This window comes from Taurulus bubalis (genome assembly GCF_910589615.1).
Source record: "Taurulus bubalis genome assembly, chromosome: 6".
NCBI lineage: Eukaryota > Metazoa > Chordata > Actinopteri > Perciformes > Cottidae > Taurulus > Taurulus bubalis.
The window spans coordinates 5,752,218-5,761,538 of record NC_136594.1 but is presented as its reverse complement, the minus strand read 5'-3'; the positions used below and the strand labels follow the sequence as shown (position 1 = coordinate 5,761,538).

The 9,321-nt window shown below is 41.5% G+C and overlaps 1 protein-coding gene across 1 annotated transcript; it reads left to right on the top strand.

Annotated features, from left to right (window-relative positions):
• Nucleotides 1-2,191: 2,191 nt before the first annotated feature.
• Nucleotides 2,192-3,835, top strand: LOC306738284 (E3 ubiquitin-protein ligase TRIM21-like; the record flags this gene model as incomplete). The annotated part of the gene is made up of 1 exon (XM_079220113.1): nt 2,192-3,835. The coding sequence occupies one exon, from the start codon at nt 2,192-2,194 to the stop codon at nt 3,833-3,835; it is 1,644 nt and encodes a 547-aa protein (XP_079076239.1).
• Between the last annotated feature and the right edge of the window lie 5,486 nt (nt 3,836-9,321).

Here is a 9,321-nt window from a genome sequence, read left to right as displayed (position 1 = left end):
ATTTACATTTATTTTATTTTTTAATTAGGATCTGTCTTACTTGTGGACTGTGGGTGTAACTCTGTTGATCTCTACAGATGTTAACAGGGAGGATGTCTTTCCTGAAATTATATTATGCTAAAGGAACAGTGTGTGACATTTAGGGGGATTAATTAGCAGCAATGTAATATAATATTCATAACTATGTTTTAATCAGTGTATAATCAACACAAACTAAGACTCGTAGTGTTTTCGTTACCTTAGAAAAATACATTTATATCTACTTCCGGAGCGGCTCGTCTTCCACAATCCGCCATCTTGCACCACCATGTTTCTACGGCAGCCCAGAAGGGACACTGGCTCTGGAGAGAGACATTCGCCTTTTACATGATCTGAAGGTACGGATGCGTTCAGAAACCCGGTGATAAACTACCGGAATATTGAAAAGCCCCGACATTAGCACTCTTTAATGTTTTGGTGTCAAAATGTTTTGGGGTTAGTAAAAAAGAAAGAATGATCCACTCAGTTGAAATCTGCAGGCAGACGATGTGTCATTAAGAGAGATTACATACAATATATTGTGTAACCCATTTATACTTTTTTGCTTTTTACCTTTTATTTCATTGAATTTCTATGTTGTCTGTATTAGATTTTTGTTTCATGTTTTCCATTAAAATCTTTCAATGGCTGTTCTGTCTGTGCATTATTCCATAATTAATAAATAAGATTGGTTAAAAAGGCTTCCTAAATAGTCCATGACAGATTGTTTAAAATGCGTAACTTATTCAAGCATTGAATCCTTTATCTTATTTCCTTTTTTCTACATCTCTGCCCCATCAAGCAAACTGTCTGATCTTTTTTTTTTTATCATCAGAAATGTATTGAGCAATAACAATTAAGATTGTTCAACAATATATGCACATACTTATAGAGTGTAAAGATACACCTGACACAGTCACCTGCTTCCAGTCTTTATGCTCAAGCTCAAAATGTCTCAGCTGTACAGGTTGCAAAGCCCTCAGAGGCAACATTGTGATTGTGGGCTCTACAAATGAATTCAATATAAAAAGAGGACAAAGCTGAAGAAGGTCCAGTAGTATACTGTAGATGTGAATCTTATTCAATACACAAAAGAGTGGAGCTGTAGTTCTTTCCACTCTTTAGAGGAGGCGAGCTGCCATGCTTCAGTCTGTATGCTCATCTAACCTGAAGCTCAAAATGTCTCAGACCTCTTTAATTGACACTCAGAGATGAAAAAAATACAAATGTTCTCATCTGGCGGACTCCTGCAAAGACAACACAATTACTTCCTGAGCTTTCAGAGTAACGCAGTATTACAGGGATCCTTAACTTGTTGAGATTGTTGTATCACCTTCCTGCAAAACGTCATTAAAGAGAGCGAAGAATTGATGAATACAGGGGTTGTTGTCTTTTGCTTTGCTTGTGGTAAATTGATATTCATTGGTGGTTAATAAGGTAAGACTTGTATTTGTAGTACTCATCCTGCCCCAAAGGTGATAGAGAAAATGCTGATGCATGAAAAGGTGAACAAATAAACCAAGCACTGAGCTGAACTCTGGACTGACAGAGGGATTGTTGCAGAGCACGTTGAAGGAGCTTTTTGTCTTGTTCTTGCATGTTTGAATAACTTGTAAAGAATTAGCTTCTAAAGCTGAAAATATAGAAAGTAAAAAATCTGCAACAAACCCCGGTCCATCGTCGATTTGCTCCTTAAAGACGAAATGCCTTTGTGTCACATGTGTATCACTAAAGTCATGTTCATACCTGAAGGAGGCAATAAAACCTCATAAACAAGCTGCAATAAGAGGTTGAGCAATACTAACAAGAGGAGCGCTTCCTCGTCACACCTTGACCCTCAGATACAACTTGGTCAGAGCGACAGCGGAGCTGCAGTCGAGACAAGTGTCTGTGTTTCTGTCTAAAGGAATATTAACCTGACTTTTTCAGGTCTTTCCCAACAACTGACCTAAATACTGGTGAGTGACAGCTGATCATATTGACTGTGTTTCAATAACTAGCGTTAACACAAAAGTTGCAGCTCTAAGCAAATAGGAAGTTACATTTATGACACTGGTCAGATGGAAATATCAGTTAAATAAACATAAATATTGCAGTAAGTATACTTTGAAATTGTTTACAAATAAAAATGAGCATTTTTTTCACACTTTGACTTTTGTCCTCAGTGTGAGATATGGCTGCTGTCAGCAATCTGCTGTCTGAAGATCAGTTCCTGTGCTCCGTCTGTCTGGATGTGTTCACTGATCCAGTCACCACACCATGTGGACACAACTTCTGCAAAAGATGCATCACTGAACACTGGGATGTCAGTGACAGGAGCCAGTGTCCCTTGTGTAATGAGGTTTTCACCACAAGACCGGATTTGAGGGTCAACACTTTGTTGTCTGAGGTGGTTTCTCAGTTCAGACAGTCGGCTCCACAGAAAGCCAGCAGCAGCAGCTCAGAGCAACAAGAGTCCAAACCAGGAGAAGTTCCCTGTGACGTCTGCACTGGAACCAAACTGAAGGCCCTGAAGTCCTGCCTGGTGTGTCTGGCCTCCTACTGTGAGACTCACCTGGAGCCTCATCTGACAATGTCAGGCCTGAAGAGACATCAGCTGATGGACCCTGTGGAGAACCTGGAAGGCAGGATGTGTACGAAGCACGATAAACCTCTGGAGCTGTTCTGTAAGACCGACCAGACATGTGTCTGCATGCTCTGCACTGTGTTAGACCACAAGATGCACAATGTTGTTCCTCTGAAAGAAGAATGTGAAGGAAAGAAGGTCGAGCTGGAGAAGACAGAGGCTGAAATTCAGAAGATGATCCAGAAGAGACGACTGAAGATTCAGGAGGTCAAACACTTAGTGGAGCTCAGTGAGGAAGATGCAGACAGAGAGAAAGCAGAAGGTGTTCAGGTCTTCACTGATCTGAAGGAGTCTGTTGAGAGAAAACTGAACGAGCTCATCAATACGATAGAAGAGAAGCAGAGAGCAACAAAGAAACAGGCTGAAGACTCCATCAAAGAGCTGGAACAGGAAATCTCTGAGCTGATGAAGAGGAGCACTGAGGTGGAGAAGCTTTTCCTCTCTGAAGACCACCTCCACCTTCTCCAGAGCTTCCAGTCCCTAAACATCCACCTCCCACCGCCCACCAAGGACTGGACAAAGGTCAGTGTTCCTCCAGCTTCATATGAGGGGACTGTGAGGAGAGCTGTGTCTCAGCTGGAGGAGACTCTCAGTGAAAAGATAAAGATGCTGGTTGCTGAAGCTGAGCTGAAGACGGTCCAGAGGTTTGCAGTGGATGTGACTTATGATCCTGATACAGCTCATCCAGAACTCATCCTGTCTGATGATGGGAAACAAGTACGTCATGGTGATGTGAGGAAGAATCTCCCAAACAACCCAGGGAGATTTACTCACTATATTTGCGTCCTGGGAAAGCAGAGTTTCTCTTCAGGCAGATTTTACTTTGAGGTTCAAGTTAAAGGAAAGACTGAATGGGATTTAGGAGTGGTCCGAGAGTCGATCAACAGGAAGGGACTCATCACAATGAGCCCTCAGAATGGTTACTGGACTATATGTTTGACAAATGAAAATGTGTTCAAATTTCTTGAAGCCCTTCCAGTTGTTCTCTACCTGAATCCTCAGCCTCAGAAGGTGGGGGTGTTTGTGGACTATGAGGAGGGTCTGGTCTCCTTCTATGACGTAGAAGCTGCAGCTCTTATCTACTCCTTTACTGGCTGCTCCTTCAAGGAGAAACTCTTCCCATTATTCTATCCTGGTCCTAATCGTCGTGGTAAAAACTCCCCCCCTTTGATCATCTCTCCTGTGGATTAAACTGGCTGATCTTTTTTACGATCAGAAATTCCCTGAACAATAATGCATGACCAACAATACATATTCACATTAAAGTTATGCACCAGACAAAGTTTTAATACTACAATACTGACACATCGGTCAATATGTGGACGCCAAAGAATTAAAAACAAACCAAACAATGACAGACTGATACATTTTGAAATATTCAGTCTTAATGTCATTTATGGTAATACATGTACATATTTAGTGATAATATCTCTTGTGAACTTTTTTCCATCTGAATATGATTTGTCAGTAATCATTTGTGTCACTCAAACAACTTCAGGGTTAAAACATGAACATAACAAGTATCTTTAAGTATGTGTCACTGTTATAAAGGTGGCTTGTTTTCTATTGTAAGGCTTCTTAAGAGACTTGAGAGCTCTGTCTGTTACGCTCAGCGATGCAGAGAGAAGTTGATATTGCCTTCAGAATATAAATTAATGGACAAAGATTGCAATTGTACTCATTTACATTTAATATAGTCTTAAATTAGCATTTTTCTTACTTGTGGACTGTGGGTGTAACTCTGTTGATCTCTACAGATGTTAACAGGGAGGATGTATTTCCTCAAATTATATTATGTTAAAGGAACAGTGTGTGACATCTAGGGGGATTATTAGCAGCAATGGAATATAATATTCATAACTATGTTTTAATCAGTGTATAATCACCTCAAACTTAGACTCGTAGTGTCTTCGTTAGTTTAGAAAAATACGTTTATATCTACTTCCGGAGCGGCTCGTTTTCCGCATTCCGCCATCTTGCACAGGCATGTTTCTACGGCAGCCCAGAAGGGACACTGGCTCTGGAGAGAGACATTCGCCTTTTACATGATTTAAAGGTACGGATGCGTTCAGAAACCCGGTGATAAACTACCGGAATATTGAAAAGCCCCGACATTAGCACTCTTTAATGTTTTGGTGTCAAAATGTTTTGGGGTTAGTAAAAAAGGAAGAATGGTCCACTCAGTTTAAATCTACAGACAGACAATGTGGCTTTAAGAGAGATTACATAAAATATATTGTTTAACCCATTTATACTTTTTAACTTTTACTTCATTGAATTTCTATATTGTCTGTATACATTTTTTCTCTCCATGTTTTCCATTAAAATCGTTCAATGGCTGTTCTGTCTGTGTATTATTCCATAATTACTAAATAACATTTAGTAAGATTTTTTTAATGTGTGACTTATCAAGCATTGAATCCTTTATCTTATTTCCTTATTTCCAAATCTCTGCCCCATCAAGCAAACTGCCTGATCTTTTTTTATCATCAGAAATGTATTGAGCAATAACAATGAAGAATTTTCAACAATACATGCACAAACTTACAGTGTAAAGATACACCAGACAAAGTGACTTGCATTGCATTCACTACGGCGAGGCCAATGGATTAGAGACATGAAAACCAAACCAGCAATAACATGTAGAGAACAACAAAGAAACAGGCTGAAGACTCCATCAAAACTCTGTGTTATTAGTGCTCGTGATTTTTATATCATTATTCTGCTTCCTGCTCTCATTGTATGACTCATTTATATTGTATGCATTGATTGTGTTGTAATTCTTGTATGCTGTTTATTCTGACCACATGACATCTGTTTTACTTCTGTCCATCCTGGGAGAGGATCCTCCTCTGTTAGTCTCCCTTACGGTTCTCCCTGTTGAAGGGTTTTTGTTTTGGGGAGTTTCAAGGACAGAGGAGGTTGTGTGCTGTAAAGCCCTCAGAGGCAAAATTGTGATTTTGAGCTCTGTAAAATGAGTGTGTATACATGTCCAGATATGACCTCCACCATCTCCAGAGCTTCCAGTCCCTAAACATCCACCTCCCACCACCCACCACCCACCAAGGACTGGACAAAGGTCAGTGTTCCTCCAGCATCATATGAGGGGACTGTGAGGAGAGCTGTGTCTCAGCTGGAGGAGACTCTCAGTGAAGAGATGAAGAAGCTGTTTGCTGAAGCTGAGCTGAAGACGGTCCAGAAGTTTGCAGTGGATGTGACTCTTGATCCTGATACAGCTCATCCCAGTTTCATCCTGTCTGATGAAGTGAATGATGATGATGTGAGGAAGAAACTTCCAGACAACCCAGAGAGATTTACTCATGTTGTGTTTGTCCTGAAAGCAGAGTTTGGAACTCTCGAATATTAATGCTGGTATCCATGCACCTCAGAAACCCACGAGAGGTTGAGCGACAGTAAACCTGTCAGGATTCATTATAACCACAAGGCCCAACATGGCTTTTAACATTTCTGCCTGAAAAAAACAAGTGGATTAAAAAAATAGATAATTAAGGGTTTGAAGAGTCCAAGTGAAATAACGTGTGCATCTTTGTGAAGTTGTTGCACTGAATAGTTGTGTCCTTGTCGAGGCATTTTTACAAGCAGGTTTTATTCAGTGTTTGCATTTGAAGTTAATTGTGTAGAACTTGTGCAATGAACCCATCTTTGTTTGTGTTGTTCCCAAACTGCTTGTTCATTCCTTGACTTGCTGTGAATCCTGACTCCTATTCGGCCTCACTTCTCTCTCTGCCACCTGCGATATTATTAATTGCTCTGTCACTCTCCGTCATAATTAATCGGTGGGTTTGACTTCTGTGCATGTTAATATATATATATGTTTATATATATATATATATATATATATATATGTTTAAATAAAAAATAAAAAAAGGCAAAGCTTATTTGTTCAGTCACTTTTGTAAATGGAAAACAATCAGCGGCGGCTCGAGGCATAAATCAAATCTCTATAAAAGCCGAGAGAGAGAGAAACACAATAGAGTCGCAGCTTCACGCGCAGAGCTGCGCGAGCGCGTTTATTTGTATGTTGCGCTCAATATGCGGCTGTTGTTGTTGTTGTTGTTGTTGTTGTTGTTGTTGCAGTCGGGTCGTCTCGTGATGGGTGAATGTTGCACTAGTTTGCCAGTGAGCGGAAACAAAGGAACAGGTTTTCTCTAAACCACAATCTGTCATCCGATCCATTGTCTAAACAATAGAAATAATCTGCAACTATTTTGATGATTTATTAATCGTTTTGGATATATATATGTATATATATATATATATATATATATATATATATATATATATATATATATATATATATATATATATATATATATACATCCTCGTTTGTCATCACTTCAGGGTGTCGCTTCAACACAACCTCGCGTTGCTCTTCTGCTCTGCAGCTTTATGGAGAGCTCAGTGTCCTGAGAACACATTTATTCCATTAATGCTCAAGATGAAGAAGAAAAAATAAGAAGCATTACATATTACATTCCGTTCTGGGGTTTGAAGTGTATCGCATGTCCTTTAATGACTGGACAACAACAAAAAGAACATGGGAATTAGAGAGAGAGAAAGAGGAAGCGTGAATCCTTTATTATGATTTTTTTTCATGTGAACGGTGTCATCGGGAATGAGAGGCTATAATCGAGATACATACAATACATCTGACTTATTGAAGCAGGGAATCTGCGCGTGGCTGTTGTTAGAGAGGAAAAGAAAGGCATTGCGAGGATGCCCCCTCCCAAAAAAAAAAAGAAAAAGAAAAGGTAGGGGTACCGATGGAGAGAGGAGGAGCGCGGGCTGTTGTGTGGGATTAATGGACACGCTGTGCAGGAGGAGGGAGGGGAGATGGGCTTCTCCATGGTGGAGGTGGTGGTGGTGGGGGAGGAGACTGGGGGAGACCACTGTGGCAGGCGAGAGAGAGAGAGAGAGAGAGAGAGAGAGAGAGAGAGAGAGAGAGAGAGAGAGAGAGGAGTGGTAGGGAGGGAGGGAGGCTGGTGAAGCCGCGGATATTCATGAGGACGCCAAGTGTTTTTCTTTTTTTTTCTTCTTCTCGCCGTGGTGGTAACACACTGCTAGTCTGCAGAGAGTCTGTGTGTGTGTGTGTGTGTGTGTGTGTGTGTGTGTGTCTATGTGTGTGTGTGCGTGTGTGTGTGTGCGTGTGTGTGTGTGTGCGGGAGGAAGCACAGACGAGTGGAAAGCAAGACGGGGCCCATCTTGCCATTGATCTTGAGGCGATCAAGGTGAGTGTGTTTTTATTCTTAAATGCTTTCGGCCTGACCGTGCACGCGCGCGTGTGTGTGTGAATGTGCGTGCGCGCGTCCCTCTGACACATATCTCTTGCAGTGCGTGTGCAGACAGGCATGACGGCAGGGCTGTCCTCATGTGTGCATGGGTTCATTGTGCCATATATATATATATATATATATATATATATATATATATATATATATATATATATATATATATATATATATATATATATATATATATATATATATATATATATATATATACATAGGCTGCGCTGGTATTGAGCTGCATATTGAGGCATTGCTGCTTGGTTTTATAAGCTGTTTTATCCGTAGTGGAGGTGTGTGTGTGTGTGTGTGTGTGCGTGTGTGTGTGTGTGTGTGTGTGTGTGTGTGTGTGTGTGTGAGCACGCTCTAATTTGTCATTGTCTGTGCATATATGTGTCACTGTGTCACTGCATTTGTTGATTTCTCCACATGCAGCATTTTTGTGTGTTCCTCTCCTTCTCCTCCTCCTCCTCCTCCTCCTCCTCCTCCTCATCCTCATCCTCCTCCTCCTCCTCCTCCTCCTCCTCCTCCTCCACGCGGTGGATGTGTGCAGCCTGCTGGTGTGAGAGAGCTTTCGGTGAGTGTGTGTGTGTTCTTCATGACCCCTGGTAAAAGTCGTCTCCGCCACTCTCTCTCTCTGTCTGTGTACCAGCTCGATCGGAAGTACTCCCGATACACTGAATCCATCCCCTCCAATGGAATTAGGTCATCTTGGACTGCTCTGAGTAATTATATAACACCAGAGAGCTCTGGTGAAGCAGTGTCTGCTCAGAATTCGCCATACGGACAATCGTTTGTTTGGATATTAGTCAACAACTTGATTTTCATGCATGAGCCTTATTGTGTTGTGGGGAAACAATGGGCATTCACTAAAAGAGTATGTTATGTATGGGCTAATTGAAATGAAAGCAGGACAGAGAAGAGAGAGATAATTAGCTTGCTCGTTAACTCTTCCTATCTGTTTTCTCACAAGGGAATCTACAAGAGGACACACACACACACTTGAGACATATTCAAGGATGGATCCCGGCATATCCCACCTGGAGTTTTGACATCTGGACTTCCCAGATGAGCCAATCGCATCTCGCGGCGCTCCCTGTGCAGAGTGTGGATCCACCAGTCAGACAATGGGAAGCTGATCCGAGACAAGGAGAGACTCGCTGCGAATCCTCCCACGAGCTGGTTCCGGATTATTGATCTTTGCATTCATGTGGCATCAGGTTCACGACTGGGAAATGTCATGCGAACAATTCTTTAACTCGGATAAACATTTGAGAAAACTCGGGAAACGGTTTCAGCAGCGGCGTCCCATTGGCTCGTCTGGCCGAAGCAGGACGACATGAAGGGGGACACACTTTTTTCCCAGAAGCG